This window comes from Erythrolamprus reginae, chromosome 6 (assembly GCF_031021105.1).
Source record: "Erythrolamprus reginae isolate rEryReg1 chromosome 6, rEryReg1.hap1, whole genome shotgun sequence".
NCBI lineage: Eukaryota > Metazoa > Chordata > Lepidosauria > Squamata > Dipsadidae > Erythrolamprus > Erythrolamprus reginae.
The window spans coordinates 44,111,753-44,130,548 of record NC_091955.1 but is presented as its reverse complement, the minus strand read 5'-3'; the positions used below and the strand labels follow the sequence as shown (position 1 = coordinate 44,130,548).

Genomic DNA, 18,796 nt, shown 5'->3' with positions numbered 1-18,796 from the left:
AGGTACAGGTAGAGGTACAGTACAGTACATTAAGGGGATGGGAAATGGTAATTTGTGGGTTGAAAGTGTTGGGACTGAGTGGCATACAGAAGAATGAATGAATGACTGAGTGAATGAAATTCAAACACAGGTGAGGGCTGGGGGTTTTTATTCTGTCATTGTTTAAGTGCTTTTTACGAAAGGAAGGAAGGAGGGAAGGAGGGAGGGAGGGAAGGAGGGAGGAGGGAGGGAAGGAGGGAGGGATGGAAGGAAGGAGGGAGGGATGGAAGGAAGGAGGGAAGGAAGGAGGGAAGGAGGGAGGGAAGGAGGGAGGGAGGGAGGGAAGGAGGGAAGGAAGGAGGGATGGAAGGAGGGAGGGAAGGAGGGAAGGAAGGAGGGAAGGAGGGAGGGAAGGAGGGAGGGAAGGAAGGAGAGGAAGGAAGGAAGGAAGGAGGGAGGGAAGGAGGGAAGGAAGGAAGGAGGGAAGGAAGGAAGGAGGGAGGGAGGGAAGGAGGGAGGGAGGGAGGGAAGGAAGGAGGGAGGGAGGGAAGGAGGGAGCGAAGGAAGGAGGGAAGGAAGGAAGGAGGGAGGGAAGGAGGGAGAGATGGAAGGAGGGATGGAAGGAAGGAGGGAAGGAGGGAGGGAAGGAAGGAGGGAAGGAAGGAAGGAGGGAAGGAGGGAGGGAAGGAGGGAGGGATGGAAGGAAGGAGGGAAGGAGGGAAGGAAGGAGGGAAGGAAGGAAGGAGGGAAGGAAAAAGCCGAGAAGCCGTTGCCACAAGCGCTGCTGAAGGAGGACTCATGCCCCAAGAAAGCCGGTGAGAGGGGCAAATCGGGCGGGCGTGGGGTAGCGGCAAGGAGCCCGGAGGCGCTGGGGGGGGGTGGCCGGCATGAAAAACAACCATTGCCAGCCTCCGAACTGTCGTCGCTCCACCATCTGCGCATGCGCGGCCATGGAAAACAGGGTGCGCATGCGCAGATGGTGTTTTTACTTCCGCACCACTATATCACGAAAAATCGATTATCGCGAGGGGTCTTGGAACGGAACCCTCGCGATAATCGAGGGATCACTGTATATCAGTGTTCATAATCATAAAAAGGAACTTTCACAAGTAGAAAAGATTCTTTGCCACAAAATGTACACTAAAACAGGGGAAGTATATGTTGTATTTTATGGGCTCTGCATTGTCTAGTTAATTCAGCGTGAAACGCGTGAATAGAAATGGTGTCTCTTTTCATTCAGAAAGTACTCAATCTTTGTCCTTCCTGGATGATTAAATCTGCCAAGTTTTCACTGGTCAAGAGAGTTGATCAGTCCCTCTCTGAATGTGTATCATTTGCCATCTGTTTAAGTAGGCAATTATAAGATTGTTAACTGCAAAAATCCTTTGATTTGGAAGATCTCTGTAATTATGTCAGGCTCAAGCATTCTGCTCTGTGGATAGAGTGGTTGAAAAAGTAGTAATCCTATAGCACCATAGGATTTAGATAATTATCTGCACCCATTTCAGTCAGTGTCCTATCTGAGATGTACCAAGAATGATTCAGTTATGCTGGTGGATGTCTGATTCAGAAGCTAGAAATGGGGAGCTCCCATATTATACAGGACTGTTGATGCTATTGTCCATGGCACTTAGGGCATGTGATCTAGTGGAAGGTTATGTAATATTTGTGATACCCAGGTTGTTAATCTCAGTTATCTCATAGTGATAGTTTCTATCTTGTTGCCTATTCTGCTTAATATCTACATGAAACTGCTGAAGAAAGGATGAAGAGCTTTGGAGTGGAATATCAGAATGCTAATGATGTCTACTTTGCTGTTTTCTATAATCCAGTTCTCAGTGCTTAATCAACATCCTTAAACATTACCTGATTTTGATCATGGTTTTGATGAAGACAGAAGGTTGAAATTAATTTCAGATGAGGCGAAGGCACTATTGATCAAAAGAAATTTGAACTCAGGAACTGAGATAAAATTTGTTTTGGTTGGGGTGTTCTTCGATTACATCTTGACTCTCTAGCTATCCCCATATTTCAGGAGAAAGATAGAGTAAGAGCACAACTGCACAAGTATGGTTAGTACATGAAACTGCAACCCTGAGCCAGCCATATTTACTGCAATCTCTTTTGATACTGAAACATGCATTATTTTGGGGTAAAATGCTGGTAGAGGATGTGATGGCCAATCTATTACCCGGTGAGGATTCAGTCCTACTAAGTCCTACTAAGAATAAGTGAAGATGCTGGGGTTCATGTTTAGAGCCAAAAAAAATTATGGCCAGACTCTCTGAGAGGCAACCTCTACCAGTACTATAGGAACACACCTGATCATGATCAGCAGGAGAAACTTTTTTGAAGATAGCCCCAGAGGTTCAGCTATTTGACATGTTGGAGAGGATCTTCTTCTATGAGGCTCCCATCCTGTATTATGTACTCCACAGAAAAGAACATTTGATTCCACTCTCCAAAATTAGGAATACATTTTTCCAAGTTTATAATTGTTAACATCATTGTTAGTAATTTTAATTTTGACTTTATATATATATTATTTTATTTTACTCTAATCTATTTTAAGTACCTGTACAAAAGAAGCTATATAAATGTAATAATAAAGTTGTGTAATTCTTTCCAAATTACTGGTGAATAAGAACATGTTCTATTCAGTGTTAAGAATGTTTCTTATTTTGTTAATTGCAACAACATTATACCTAATAACCCAGCAGAAAAACATACAAATATGATTGGTACAAACAATCCAAGAGGAAACTTCCTTTCAGTCCTTAGTGAATAAGCAAAGAAAAATTTGAAGTCTATTTTATATTTTTTCATGTTTTGTATCAATATATAATAATTTAACATATTAACAATGCAATATAAGAATAATGGGAAATTCTCATATATTTTGAAGAATGTATATTTAATACATTTAGGATTACTTTGCCTTTTATCTTTTGATGGAGGGTGGGGAGAATCTTTAAGGTAAATTTAATTCAGAAATGATCATTACAAGGAACAGCATTTGTGATGAAAAATAGTCTGAAGAAATTCAGAGTCATAAATTATGACACTGAATTTCTGTTTTATTTTTATTAATAATTCCCCAACATTGAATTTTTGTTTTAATGTTTAAGAGAGGGAATTCATTGCCCTGAATAATATAGTACCAATGATAGAGGCTGATAAAATTAAAAAGTCAAAGTAATAAATTGAAATGACTGACAGTAAACCACTCTAAATTACTTTGAAAAATATATAGCCTCTTGTTTGGTTTTTGGTTTTTTAATATATATACATTCATCTGGGTGGGGAGGGAGGGATATTTTCTAAATTTAATTAATAATTGTATCTTATTTATGCTGTTAATATTGAATTAAATGACTTCTTGAAAGGCTTTAATAATGGTAGCTAAAGACAGGGCCAGATTAAAAATTGATTGAAGATGTTCAGATTATTATTATTTTTTAAAGCATCAAACCCATCATTATGGAAGGTTGTGGCATACATTTTACAATTTGTTTCTCACCAGAAAAAGGAAGGTGGTAGGAACCATTTCCCTTTTTAATTTATTTATATTACCTTACCCAATTACTTTCCCCCATTTACTCATTTTCTGATTTATTTTATTTTCATTTTTTTTAATATGTACTTTTTCTCATTCCTTCATGTGGGCAGTAAAGGTTCAAAGGAGCAACAAGCAGATTCTATGGGATCCTTATGCCAAGAGCCACAGCAGTGCCCTCAGTTACCACCATTATAACACCAAACACCCTGATCATTTCAGGATGCCAGCTTTGAAATGCCAGAAAACACCACCTCAAAAAAGTCCTTGTAATGTTCCATACTTTTTCCTTCAGACATCCATTGTTGTTGTGTTATTGTTGTTTTCCCAATGACATTCTTTTTATTATATCCTTTTCCTGTTTCTGGCTTTAAAATCTTTTGGTTTCATAGGGTCTCAGTATTTGTCATAAGCACATTCAGGTTATTTCTGACGTAGTATCTTTTCCTGCTTTAATTCTACATTTTGATAAAGAATGAAAGTTTTTGAAACTACTGAGGTTCCAGTTTTCTTAAACAGATTGATGTGCAGTTAAGTACTTTATCAAGTAAAATCTATGTCAGAAATTATATTTTTCAAATACTAGATTTGAAAATGTGATTTCTAATCACATTGGTATGTTTTATTTCACATAACTGTGTGTTTAGAAATGGTTGAAATAATTGTGAGAATGAAATTGCCTATTTATTTATTTATTTAAGAGAAAATTATTTTTGTTCAAGCTAAAATATTTTTTATAATAATAGACTTCAACCTAAAAATTGCTATTTGATGCCTAGTTTCTGATTTGGTTAGTGGCGACTTATAAACTTTAAGCAATGTCCAGCTTATAACAGATGTTACAAGCACCAAATTTATACTTTGCATCAAATGTGCCCTTCTCTTTCAACAGCCTTGGTATCTTCATCATTCTCTCCTGCCTCCATGAGTGCATACAGCTTGAGTTCATTAAACATGGGTACTTTACCGCGCAGCCTCTACTCTACTAGTCCAAGAGGAACATTGATGAGAAGAAGAATGAAAAAGAAGGACTTCAAAAGTTCATGTAGGTTATCACAAAGGCTATTTGTTTTAAGTTATGAGTCACATCTATATCTATACAGTGGAACCCCGACATAAGAGCTGCTCTACTTAAGAGCAACTCGAGATAAGAGCTGGGAGGGGAGAGATATTTTTGTTCTACTTACAAGCCCAAATTCGAGATACAAGCGTCAAGGAGCTGTCTCCTGAAGCCAAACGCTAACTTCTGCGTTCGGCTTCAGGAGACAGCTGCGAAGCGGCGCGCGTGTTTTAAAAGGTTGCAGCCGGCCTGGGGGGCTCGGGGGGGTGCTTGCAGCTTTCTTTCTTGTTCTTTTTCTTTCTCTCTTTTACCTTCCCTTCCTCTATTTCTTCTTTTCTTTCTCCTTCCCACCTTCTTCCCTCCCTCCCTCCTTTCACTCATTCCTCTCTTACTCTCCCCTTTCATAAGTTTCCTTGCTTCCTTCCTCTGTTCCTGTCTCTTCCCCCTTTCTTTCTTTCTTTCTTTCTTTCTTTCTTTCTTGCTCTTTTTCTTTCTCTCTTTTACCTTCCCTTCCTCTATTTCTTCTTTTCTTTCTCCTTCCCACCTTCTTCCCTCCCTCCCTCCCTTCACTCATTCCTCTCTTACTCTCCCCTTTCATAAGTTTCCTTGCTTCCTTCCTCTGTTCCTGTCCCTTCCCTCTTTCCTTCCTTCCTTCCCACCCTCCGTCCATTCATTCACCCATTCCTCTCTTGATCGCTTAAAGCAGGTCCCTGGTGCAAAAAGGGTTGGGGACCTCTGTCCTACAGGATTGGGTGGCAGAGAAGTTGAACATATGTAAATTTAAAAGTTTAAGAAAGTTTACAAGTTAAGTGAAAGAAACTTCATTATTCATTTATATGTACATGTACATTTCTTCATTAAAAACATGTCTTTCTGCATAATTTAGACTAACTTTGTGAGTTTTTTGAGGGCTGGAACCAATTAAAATTATTTACATTAATTCCTATGGGGAAAAGTCGTTCGAGATAAGAGCTGCTCGACTTAAGAGCCCAGGTCCGGAACGAATTAAACTCGTATCTCGAGGTACCACTGTACTGTATAGTACACTGTAAATAATGTTTGGAGTTGTAAATAAATGATTTGTTTTATTTATTATTTTATGTCTATATTATTGTTCAGCTGCTTCTAATTCTAATGGACCCAAACTAGACAGGATTCCTTGTCAGTAAAATCTTCTTTGAGGTCTTGCAAACTCATGTTTATGGGTTTAGAAATCTGCAAGCAGCCTCAGGAAGCAGACTTATAATAATTCAGCAATTAAATAAGCAATCTTAGAGCAATCAATCTTCATGAAAGAATATCTTCTGGTACTTTTTTATTCCTGCCTTTTTGTTTTCTGAACTTTTCTTGTTAACTAAACATATAAAATGGTAGTCATTTTTCTCTGCTAAGTTGAAGTTTGACAATATCTCTTATATAAACTTGTAGCCTTATATAATTTATGAACTCATAAATACTCTTATGAACAATTTCATGTCCATAATTTCATGGACACGCGAGGACGCGCACCTTTACAAATCTATTATTGTGATTGCAGTTGGTGTGTGTTGTAGCCATTCATCTAATAATTGTATCCAAAGTGGACAAGTATGGTAGATTTTCCATTTAGATTAAATCACTAATGCACTTGCTAAATCTTTTAGAACAGAGGTCCGTAACTCCTGGGCCACAGACCAGTACCCATCCATGGCCATGCAACTGAGTGAAACTTTATCTGCGTGGCCTGCGTAGAATCTAGATAGCATGCGAAACCACACACGCCCAGCCCATGAAATAATTGTTTTCTATGGAACTGACCCCTGTTTGCACCAAAGACTGGGAACTCCCCAACTCTGGACACCTTCAAGAGGAGATTGGACTTCCATTTGGCTGGGGTTGCTGTAGGGTTTCCTGCTCAGGCAGGGGGTTGGACTCGATGACCTAACGGTCCCTTTCAACTCTATTAATAAATAAATAAATAAATAAATAAATAAATAAATAAATAAATAAATAAATAAATAAATAAATAAATAATAAAATAAAATAAAATAAAATAAAATAAAATAAAATAAAACAAACAAACAAACAAACAAACAAACAAACAAACAAATAAATTGCTGTTTTAAAAGGTTGAAATCCTCCTTGTTGCCCAAAAGGCTGGGGACTGCTGTTTTAAAAGGTTGAAATCCTTCCTGAACAAATTTTGAACAGAATGGCCATGGTACAGAAGCATAAGAAAGTCTCCTTGGAGGAGAAAAAAAACCTTTTCTGTCAGTGCATGTAATCCAATGTTATTATTTTCACAAATATCTACTAGACACAGCTTTCCTTCTATAGTCAGGCTTTTCTGTAATAAATATTTATAAATAGGACACTTAAAATACAAAATTTAATAAGTCTAGTTTTTTTTTAAAAAATCTAGGATATATTTGAGTGCAGGATGTATATAGTTTACATTAACCTTTGTATTAAAATAGCATTACAAGAAATAATAAAATATGTCACCACCTAGAATTTAAGGATCAGAAATTTGACTGGTGTAAAGACAGTCAATCCTCTGATTCTTTGACTGAAATAACTAACATACCGGGTTTTAGATCATCTCTTTCACATATACACCCAGGCACTAATTCCTTGCTCTTCCTAGGTTTAGCTAAGTATTGCTGTATGTTGATTCTGAATTTTAAGTATTCTAACTGAAAATTGTGACACTTGACATTTTATTATAGTTACATAGATAGATAGTATTTGTATCGGAAAATGAATTCTAAATGTCATTGTTTCTGTTTAATATATTTTACAGTATCACTAGCCTCTAGCACTGTTGGCTTGGCAGGGCAAATTGTCCACACGGAAACCACCGAATTAGTGTTGACAGCTGATCCGATTGTAGGATTTGGAATCCAGCTCCAGGGCAGTGTGTTTGCTACAGAGACATTATCATCTCCACCTCTGATTTCCTATATAGAAGGTGACAGTCCAGCAGAAAAGTGAGTGTCTTTGAAATGATTGGTAAAGTTATTAGCCTTTATTGCTTAGCTTTAGAATATCTTCGATCCCTTGCAGTAGCTATTTTCTGGATTCAGATAATTTCTCAGGATTGTTCACTAAAAATGTGAGACATACTGTCCTTCCTATTTTGATTTCAAAAGTTTTTTTTAATGATCAGGCATGAAAAAAATCACAATTACTTTTTGCATTATCTAGATGATGACCTTTGACAGACAATTGGATTTAAGATAATTAGATAAGCTTTTTCTAATGGAATCAGTGAAGCTTAATTAAAATTAGCTATTTTAGATTATCAGGAAAGGGCCCATGGTGGTTCAGTGGTTAGAATGCAGTACTGCAGGCCAGCTTTGCTCACTGCCAGGAATTCAAGCCTGAGCGGCTCAGCCTTCTATCTTTCTGAGGTTGGTAAAATGAGGACCCAGATTGCTGGGGGAAATATGCTGTAAATTGCTCAGAAAGGGCTGTAAAGCACTTTGTGTCAGTATATAAGTGCTATTGCTATTTCAATTTCCCAGTTAAGTTATAATTGACATATGATACTTTTATGCTGTAAGCCTCCCAGAATTGCTTTGAAACAAGATGGGTGGCAAACACTGCCTAAATACAGGGAAATTTTGAACCTACTAGACCTGAATATCCTGACTTTGCAAACTGCCTATATACTCAGATCCTACCTTAATAGCTTTACGTCCTTGGTTAGGACTTGTATTTTTAAGTTTTTACCAGTTAATGAATCAATAATAATAATAATTTGTATCAGAAAAATCACAGGAACATAAAGTGGAAAAAGTTGTCAAAAATGAGAAGATGAAGATCTTGTGGGACTTTTGAATACAAACAGATCATCATTTGGAACACAACATGCCAGATATCACAGGAGGCAGTGAGGCAGGGATTGATGCTCACTCCTCTTCCTCACAGGCAGGAGCATGTTTCAAATTGCTGTAGGCAGAGCCCAGAGGAGCCGAGATAGTCCTGCGGGATGTCTGTGTACCCGCCTCTCACTTGCTCTCGCTCTTGCTCTCCTGGCCAAAAGAATGCCTGCCGCATATTTTCAGGGAAACATGGGTAGTAATAATAATATAAAGTCTTTAAATATCAGAGCTAGAAATTTTTCATTTCGGGGGATGTTTTGAGTCATTAAGAGAAATAGTGCTATTTTTCTCTAAAAAAAGAGTTGTTGCATACATATTCTTGCAATGTTAGGAATAGTTTTTAAAGTAGATACAACAGCCCTTACAAACATACATCTGCTTTAACAATTGTAAGTTAACAACATTTTTCACCCTCCTGAACATTGAACCCCCCTCTCTTTTTAACTTAAATTGAAAAACACAAAAAAACCTCATTATCACCACTGCTTTTTAAACTACTTTATATTAATATTTTATTCTAAAACCATGCTGATCTTAAACATAGAATAATATAGTTTCCTTGGAACAAAATTAGATAAAATTGCAAATTTTTGGATGTGATAATTGAGCAAGCTTTTAATGGAGAACATGTAATTTTGTTATCTTTCATAACACTTAAATTGAGTTTATATCTTTTCCATGTATTGAAATCTTACTGTACTTGCTTCATTTTGTGTGAAGGTGTGGCATCCTCCAAATAGGAGATAGGATACTGGCTATAAATGGGATCCTAACTGAAGATAGCTCATTTGATGAAGCTAATCAGCTCCTCAGAGATTTTTCTATCACTAGCAAGGTCACTCTGGAAATTGAATTTGATGTTGCAGGTATGAGTGGTTGACTATTCCATATACTAAAATGGTGAGAATTTAATCCATTTTAATTTGTTATCACACATTCATAGACCCTCCTAGCCAATATTTTATTCAATATTTCTGAATCTTTCAAAATACCGGCAGAATTTATTTTGTGGCTTATTCAAATACAACATTCACCATAGGCAGAAAGGAATAATTAATAATAATTATTAATTATTACCTGGAATAATTAGAAACAATGTATTAAAAAAGAGTTGAAATGATAAAATTAACAATCCATGTATAGAGAAATGAGAGGAAAATAAATTGCCTGGAATTTTCTATGGATTATTAATTACACTCTTGATGCAAAATTAATTAATCAATTACAGTCTTGGTGTCTATTTATTATAGTCTCATTAAGTACAGTTGTGTCTATGAGAGCCTTTGTACAACTTTGTGTTGTATACCAGTTGTGTTGTTTCCTGAACTGCTTTCAGTCTTTCAACCCTGGTCATCTCATCCTTGGACTACTGGAATGTGCTCTACATGAGGTTACTCTTGAAGAGTATCCGGAAGCTTTAGCTGTTGCAGACACAGCTGCATAGTCCATTCCTGGGTCTCTATAGTGACCCATGTTACATTGCTGCTTTTAGATTCAATTCAAGATGTTGGTCATCACCTTTTGCATGGCATGGGTCCAGGCTATCTGAGAAATTGACTACCTCTGACGATATTAGCCAACCCACTCAGGCCAGTAGAAGGAGCATGCTGTGGACCCTGCCAGCCAATGAATTTTGGCAGGCAAGGTCCAGAAGAAGAGCCTATTTTGCTGTGGCTCCTGCCCTCTGGAACATCTTACTCCCCGTGCCCCCAAGTGAGATACTATTATTAACTTATAATAGTATATTAAATAATATTAAAAATGTTGATACAATATAATTGACTGAATTATCATTAAATTTAGACTCTTCTAAATGTTTGTAGCATGAAAATGTTAGATATTTTCCATTTCCAGTTACAATTCAAAGTGTTGGTAATGACCTTTAAAGCCCTTCATGACATCAGACCAGAATACCTCCGGAATCGTCTTCTGTCCGCACGAATTCCAGTGGCCGATAAGGTCCCACAGAGTTGGCCTTCTCCAGGTCCCATCGACTAAACTGTTGTTTGGTCCAGGGGCCAGGGGAAGAGCCTTCTCTGTGGCGGCCCCGGCCCTCTGGAATCAACTCCCCCCAGAGATTAGAACTGCCCCCACCCTCCTTGTCTTTCGCCTGTATCGCCAGGCATGGGAGAATTGAGACACCTCCCCCAGGCTTTTATAGTTTTACGTATGGTATGCGTGTTGCATGGTTTTTAAATTATGGGTTTTTTAGATGCTTTTTAATATTAGATTTGTTTACATTGTAACACTGTTATTAGCCAACCCATGAGCTGCCATGAGTCTTCGGAGAGGGGCGGCATACAAATCTAATAAATTATTGTTGTTGTTGTTATTATTATTATTATTATTATTATTATTATTATTTTAAACATACTGGTTTTCTTAATATTTTTTATACAACAGTAGTTGCATAAACAACACTTTACTTTTAGATAAGTATTTCAGTATGCTGAAAGGGTTTTTCTAATAATTATGATGTACAATTAGTTAAATCAATGTTGATTTAAAACTTTTAATTTTTATGTGATATTATTATTATTATATGTTAAAGTTTCCTGTTCTACTTTTCAATCCTTTAGCTTAATGATAATCAATGCTTCATGATTATTTTAAGTCACTAACCTAAAATATAGTTCAAGATTTGATTTGCTTACTTTTCTGACTCAGAGTTGTTAACTGCTTGAATAAGTATGTTATATATGAATTATGAAAATGTAATGAATGGAGTTCTATTTAGTATAAATGAATATTTCAACTGCAAATATTTTAATTACAGAATCTGTCATACCAAGTAGCGGCACTTTTCATGTAAAACTACCAAAGAAGCATAATGTAGAACTTGGCATCACCATAAGTTGTAAGTGAAGTAGCTTTTTTTCATCATCTTTTGTTTATAATACTGGTTGTTAGTAGAGAATTGTAACATGGTAATGTAGTAGTATATAGTTTATCTTGCTTTGTCAAACTAGAGTTATTGTTGTTATTGTTATTATTGTTATTTGAGCTGGACTCTACTAAATCAGTTAGGTACATGAAATTTTGTCAAGCTTCTGTAATAATTTTATCTTTCTTTTTGTAAAGATAGCCAATGTTATTTATAGCAAGGATTAAATGTAAAGAAATTACAAGCCTAGTTTTGCTGGAGAAAAGTTGAGGCATAAATACAGAGAAACAGGAATTTTCACTACTTCACTGATTCTTCAATTTGTTTGATTTATTATGGCTTACAGTGATCCCTCGAGTATTGCGAGGGTTCCGTTCCAAGACCCCTCGCGATAATCGATTTTTCATGATGTAGGGTTGCGGAAGTAAAAACACCATCTGCGCATGCGCTCCCTTTTTTTCATGGCCGCACATGCGCAGATGGTGGAGTTTGCATGGGCGGCGGGCGGCACCCAGGGAAGGTTCCTTCGGCCGCCCAGCAGCTGATCTGCTCCGCAGCACGGCGGCAGCGAGGAGCCGAAGATGGGGTTTCCCCGTTGCCCAGGCAAAGGGGAAACCCCATCTTCGGCTCCTCGCTGCTGCCGCGCTGCGGAGCAGATCAGCTGCTGGGCGGCTGAAGGAACCTTCCCTGGGTCTTCCCGCCGCCCAGGCAAAGGGGAAACCCCAAGATCGCTTGCCGCTTGCCGCTTGCCCGTCACCCGCCCACCCGGCCGCTCGCTTGCCGCTTGCCACTTGCCCGTTCACCCGCTTGCCCGGCAGCTCGCTTGCCGCTTGCCCGTTCACCCGCCCACCCGGCTGCTCGCTTGCCGCTTGCCCGTCACCCGCCCACCCAGCCGCTCGCTTGCCGCTTGCCCATCACCCCGCCCGCCCGGCTGCTCGCTTGCCGCTCGAGAGCAAGAGGGGGAGAGATAGAGAAAGAGAGAGAAGGAAAGAAAGAGATGAGAGAGGGAGGAAGAGAGTGTGAGAGAGGAAGAAGCAAGATAGAGAAAGAGAGAGAGAAAGAAAGATGAGAAAGGAAAGGAGTGACGTCATCGGGTGGAAAAATCGCGATATAGCGTTTTGCGAAGATTGAGATCGCGAAAATCGAGGGATCACTGTATATCTTTTTTACATCATATAAAATTGCTTACTCCAAAGACAAGGAAGATATAGATATGCATGTATGGATAGTTTTGGGGGATTATTTCAACTGCAAATATTTGTGTATTCTATATTTCAGCTCCATCTAGTCGAAAACCAGGGGATCCTCTTGTTATTTCAGATATTAAGAAGGGAAGTGTTGCCCATAGGTGAGTGCTTACAAGGTGACAAAGATTATGTTGCCCGCTCACATTTCTCAAACTTCCTGGATTTTTAAATATTCTGCAATTGTAAAAGTATGTGCTTCCCATAATATAAAATGCTACACCATATATGTAAAACAAAACCATTTTCATTCTTAAATTTAAAAAACCTACCATTATTTGCATGAATATTCAAATCAGTTTGTTCAAAATATTAATCACATAATGTATTCTACTTATTAATAGAACTGGGACGTTGGAACTAGGTGATAAATTGCTTGCCATAGACAATATTCGACTGGACAACTGTTCCATGGAAGATGCTGTTCAAATCCTGCAGCATTGTGAGGAACTTGTAAAACTAAAAATTCGCAAGGATGAAGATAACTCTGGTATTCACAGTGAGCTATGAAATATTTTGTGTATATAAAAATGCCTTTGGGATGTAATATAAGTAAGATATTAAATGAAGAAAGTATTCATAATATGAATGATTATTTAGTACATTCTAATGGCTTTTATGTTCCTGTCTTGTCAGAGATTGGAAGAATAAAACCTCCTCATTAATTTCTGACGTATGAGGAAAGTAATTTTGCTTTGATTATGTATATGTATCACAATGTCTTTTCAATACCAAATGACATACCAAAAAAGTTGTCTCAAGAATTTCAGATTTGAAAAAGAAAAACCGACGGTTTTAGAAGATACCACCTTTATTCAGATCCTCCCCATATATACACATGTATAAACATGCACACATAATTATTTAATTCCCTCATTAAAATGTAAAGAATCGTGCTAGCTTCACATTTGAATATATTGGAATAAATAGATGGATAGAAGATCGTGAAATATGGAATAATTGGATTAACAATAATCTAATATGTATGTCGTATTAGTTTTAAATATTTTTAATTAATAATTAAATTGATGAGATATTTTCAACAATATTGAATATTTATATTTCTTCATAATGTAAACTTTTTAAAACAATCAAATAATATATGCATACAAACAGTCCTCAACAAGACAGATCCTGACAGCTACAGTATTTGCAATCCGATTTTGATCTTAAGACAGACACACGCATGCATACACACACCATGGTCATGTGTTTGCATTTTGAGCACTTGGCAACTGGTTCACTTTTATGGCTATTTGCAACATCCCACAATAATGCAATGTTCAATTTTTTGCCAATTTCTGGCATTTACTTCTGGTTCCCAGGAAAAAAATACCCTTTTGGGTAAAATGAATTAATTTAATAAACTCAGTGTTCACTTAACACCATTCGTTTAACAATCACTTCAATCTCCAGTCATGTAGTGACCTACTTAACAGTCACAATGACTTATACTCATAATTTCATAATTCAAAGTCATAAGTCAAGAACTTTTTTTGCAAACACCCATTCACCTGATACATACATGAAGGCACTCAAAACAGTGAAATAACAATATCCTAATTTTCAAAATAACAAGAAAAGATACTGAACTAACTCCAGTTCTGGTGCTGAAATTAAAACTGGTGTTCAGGTAGCAATGGCTGACATATTTCGCTCAGCTTTATATTGAATTGAACTAAAAGAGTGCTAGATATGGAAAATCGCAAGCTTATACACAGCTTCACAGTGCTTTACAGCTCTCTCTAAGTGGTTTTACAGCATCAGTATATTACTCCCAACAATCTGGGTCCTCATTTTACCCACCTCAGAAGGATGGAAGGTTGAGTCAACTTTGAGCCTGATAAGATTCGAACTGCAAAATTGCAGGCAGCCGGCAGGCAGCAGAAGTAGTTTGCAGTACTGTATTCTAACCACTGCACCATCACGGCAGGGTTAATTAGGGTTATATAATTTTTTAGATTTTAAATTTGACTTATTTTTTATCATTTTGTATTTATATTGTTGTTGTAACTTCCCTGAGTCCTTCGGGATTGGGTAGCATAGAAGTCGAATTAAATAAATAAATGCTGGGCCTTGTAAAATTGCGAGATCAACAGCCCCAAGCCTGCCGGAAAATCCAGGTCTTCAACGCTTTCCAGAAGGTCAATAGAGTGGGGGCAGTTTGGATCTCGGGGTAGTTTGTTCCAGAGAGCCAGGGAAGCCACAGAGAAGGCCCTTCCCGGCGGGCCCACCAGCCAACACTGTTTAGCTGACGGGACCTGGAGGAGGCCCACTCTATGGGATCTTACCAGTCACTGGGAATTATGAGGTAGAAGGCAGTCTCGAAGATAACCTGGCCCTGAGCCATGTGGGGCTTTAAAGGTCTTTAACTTCTTAAGGGGACCTATTTACCTTTTATTGAGATACTGCATTGTCCATTCACCTACCTTTCACTAGATGTGATTATCACCTGATTATGAATCATCACATTTAGAAAGAAATTGTATATATTTTTACAGATATATTAGGTTTAAAATCCTAGCTTTGTTTTCATGAAAATGGAAGATTTGCTGATGACTTCAAATGACTTTGCCAGTGACTTCACCTGTAGTCATCAACATAGAAGGCAGCAGTAGCTTAAATATGTATCTGAAGCTTAACAGTTTGAGGATGTGTACACTGATCATTCTTCTGAATGTATTATTTTTTTCATTCCTTCTTTTATAAGAGACCAATTGCATCCTCTTGGCATGTATTGCAGATGAACAAGAGAGCTCAGGAGCAATTATTTATACTGTTGAGCTCAAGAGATATGGAGGACCTCTTGGGATCACTATTTCTGGTACTGAAGAGCCTTTTGATCCTATTATCATTTCGAGTCTTACTAAGGGTGGATTAGCTGAAAGGTAAATTGACATAAAAGTATTTGTAATATTCAAGTGTAAGAGGTTGTTCAACCTATGTAATAATTCTTAGAAATATATAGATATTTTTACACATATCACAAATGAAATACAGTAATACCTTGTCTTATGAACTTAATTGGTTCCGGGACAAGGTTCGTAAGGTGAAAAGTTCATAAGATGAAACAATGTTTCCCATAGGAATCAATGGAAAAGCCAATAATGCGTGCAAGCCCATTAGGAAAATCTAAAATATTAAGGCTTTAAAAAAAAAAAAAGTGGTGGGTGGACGAAGCTGAGGCGAACGGAGTGGGGGGAGGGACAGCGAGAGGTGGCAAGAGATGGCAGTCCCAATGAAGCAAGACAAAAGAACTTCTCTTGAGCTCCATGAGTCCCTACCTCCTGTTTTTGTCCCCCCCATTCTGCTCATCTCCCCCACACCTTTCTCCTCCCTTGAGCTCCATGAGTCTTTCCCTCCTGTTTTTGTCCCCCCCACTCTGCTCATCTCCCCCACACCTTTCTCCTCTCTTGAGCTCCATGAGTCTTTCCCTCCAAAATATTAAGGCTTTTTTTTTTTAAAAAAAGCGGTGGGCAGATGAAGCTGAGGCGAACGGAGTGGGGGGAGGGACAGCGAGAGGTGGCAAGAGATGGCAGTCCCAATGAAGCAAGGCGAAAGAGCTTCTCTTGAGCTCCATGAGTCCCTACCTCCCGTTTTTGTCCCCCCCCACTCTGCTCATCTCCCCCACACCTTTCTCCTCTCTTGAGCTCCATGAGTCTTTCCCTCCAAAATATTAAGGCTTTTTTTTTTTTTTTAAAGCGGTGGGCAGATGAAGCTGAGGCGAACGGAGTGGGGGGAGGGACAGCGAGAGGTGGCAAGAGATGGCAGTCCCAATGAAGCAAGGCGAAAGAGCTTCTCTTGAGCTCCATGAGTCCCTACCTCCTGTTTTTTCCCCCCCATTCTGCTCATCTCCCCCACACCTTTCTCCTCCCTTGAGCTCCATGAGTCTTTCCCTCCTGTTTTTGTCCCCCCCACTCTGCTCATCTCCCCCACACCTTTCTCCTCTCTTGAGTTCCATGGGTCTTTCCCTCCTGTTCTTGCCCACCCCACTCTGCTCATTTCGCCCACACCTTTCTCCTCTCTTGAGCTCCATGAGTTTTTCCCTCCCGTTTTTGTCCACCCCACCCTGCTCATTTTCCCCATGCAGTTTGGCAGGGGGGTAGTTTGTCGCTGGGATTCAAAGCAGCGCTGGCAAAAATGAAGGGAATACCAGGGAGAGGAGCCTCAGGGAAATCCCAGCAATGCAATAACGGGGCGCTTTGGCTGGCAAGGGAAGTTCAGAAGTGTGGATTCCCTGGGAAATTCCACAGCTGCCACAAGTGGCTGCTGTTTCATAAGGTGAAAATAGTTCAGAAGAAGAGGCAAAAAAATCTTAAACACTGGGTTCATATCATGAAAAGTTCATATGAAGAGGGGTTCGTAAGACAAGGTATCACTGTAATTATCTTTAACCTTTTTCTTTAGATATATATATTATGAGATGAAAATGGTGATGACAACAATGATGCTAATTTGTGAAACATGACCTACTGTTACCATAAATCATTAAAGATCCATCAGTAGAAAAAGAGTTTAACTAACAGCAGGAAAACAGATTCTAATCTGTCCTTGGGCAAAAAGCCAGTTGTATGACTTTGAGCCAGTCACTCTCTATCACTCAAAAACCATATCAGACTCGTATAAACTCGCTGAAGAAAAAAGTATCTTGCTGAGCTAACCAGAAAACTAAAGGAAACTAAATCACACTAGTCCTATTCTCTCTCTTCCTCTCCCCCCCCTCCCCTGAGAAAGAGGGTAGGCAAATACATCGATACATCAGAAATGGGTTTCTCCCAGTTCATATTGGTTCACTCAAACTGGTAGCAACCCACTGGGGATGTCACGATAGTGAGGTCACAATTGCCATGGGCATCTGATTTTTTAAAAATGTTTTTTATTTTTTTCCCTTCTGGCACTGTGCATGCATCGCCATTTTGTTTTTGCCTTTTTTTCCGGGGGGGTTTGTACTGCACATGCGCACATGTGAAAAGCACTGATGCACCCACAAGGGGCAGCCATGTGGTGCAGGAGGAAGTGAACCAGCAGTGAGATTAGTTGGAACCCACTCCTGAGATTTGTGCCTTTCTGTCCTGGCAAACCACCCTTACTTCTACTACATCCATATATTACATCTTTTGTTCTTTCCTTTTTTCATTTCTCCATTTTTAAACTCCATATATAATGACTTTCTTGGTTTTCCTCCTTTGCATCGGACATGAGAAGAACACTCAGACACTGAGCTGGATAATAAAGAGGTCATTTTATTAAATATTTACAGAGAGACCTGCAGGAGTCGCTAAATGGGGCAGAATTTCCTGAACACAACATACTTGGGCAACTAATGGGCGTAACTCCATGCCTGGTCAGGGTGAAGCATGCTTCACCTGCACCCAGCCATGTAAGCCATGCCAAAGTGTGTGGGAGGGCTCACCCCCATGACCCGGAACCGGAAATGACGCGAGTGAGCCCCAAGGGCACCCCCCTTTCACCACTCTAGCCAGGTAGGCAGCATGAGTTGTGCAACAGGGGAGCCCATCATCTTCCAAAAGATGCCCAAGGGAGAACACACATTTGCTATTGATACCCTTGCCACCCAATTTCTGCCATACAGTGACCAAATATAAGCATTGAATTGTTGAATCAAAACCTATTTACAAGCAGATGCACCCCATAACCACAACTCCATCTCGCTCTTCCAGGATGGACTAGGCGAAAAAACAATCTGGAATAAAATGCTAAGATTGCCAATATTCCTACTCTGCTTCTAATTGGGAAACCATTTAAACACCCTGGATTGAGCGGAGGGTGGGTGTCTGCAGGGTGGCGAGCTCAGCAGAGAAGGAAGGCATGAGTGGTGAGCAGGCCTCAAAATAGGGTGATGGCCTCGCCCTCACCCCCGGACAGCCTGTGCGACCTGTAGGAGGATTCTGGGTGTTCTCACTCAGCTACATGAGAGCACCCAACTGATAGGCAGTGCTGAACTCCTTCTCGCCTTCTGCAAATGTCGGCCAGGCGTTAGATCACCTGGCCTTTCAATTCTCTTGGCCAATTTATTTCTTTTTTATATATTTTTGTCATTTGGCCCTCATTCATTTTTTCTATATCATCCAATCATTCTTAATCCTATTCTTTCTTTTTTTACCACAGCGGTGGGCTACGAGTTGGAACGCTAAATTGCGCTAGCTGCGGTGGCTCATAAATTCTTGTGGGATCAGTGCAATTTTG

At 39.1% G+C, this 18,796-nt stretch overlaps 1 protein-coding gene across 4 annotated transcripts in view; it reads left to right on the top strand.

Annotated features, from left to right (window-relative positions):
* Positions 1-18,796, top strand: part of GRIP1 (glutamate receptor interacting protein 1) — a 585,000-nt gene that overhangs the window by 529,101 nt on the left and 37,103 nt on the right. For 2 of the 4 annotated variants that reach the window (XM_070755655.1, XM_070755656.1), the window contains 7 exons: positions 4,428-4,580; positions 7,378-7,564; positions 9,182-9,327; positions 11,238-11,318; positions 12,624-12,693; positions 12,934-13,079; positions 15,300-15,477. In XM_070755655.1, coding sequence (XP_070611756.1) covers positions 4,428-4,580; positions 7,378-7,564; positions 9,182-9,327; positions 11,238-11,318; positions 12,624-12,693; positions 12,934-13,079; positions 15,300-15,477 — 961 coding nt within the window. Of the gene's footprint in view, positions 1-3,648; positions 3,805-4,427; positions 4,581-7,377; positions 7,565-9,181; positions 9,328-11,237; positions 11,319-12,623; positions 12,694-12,933; positions 13,080-15,299; positions 15,478-18,796 lie in introns of all 4 variants that reach the window. The other 2 variants (XM_070755657.1, XM_070755659.1) reach the window with 2 other exon arrangements.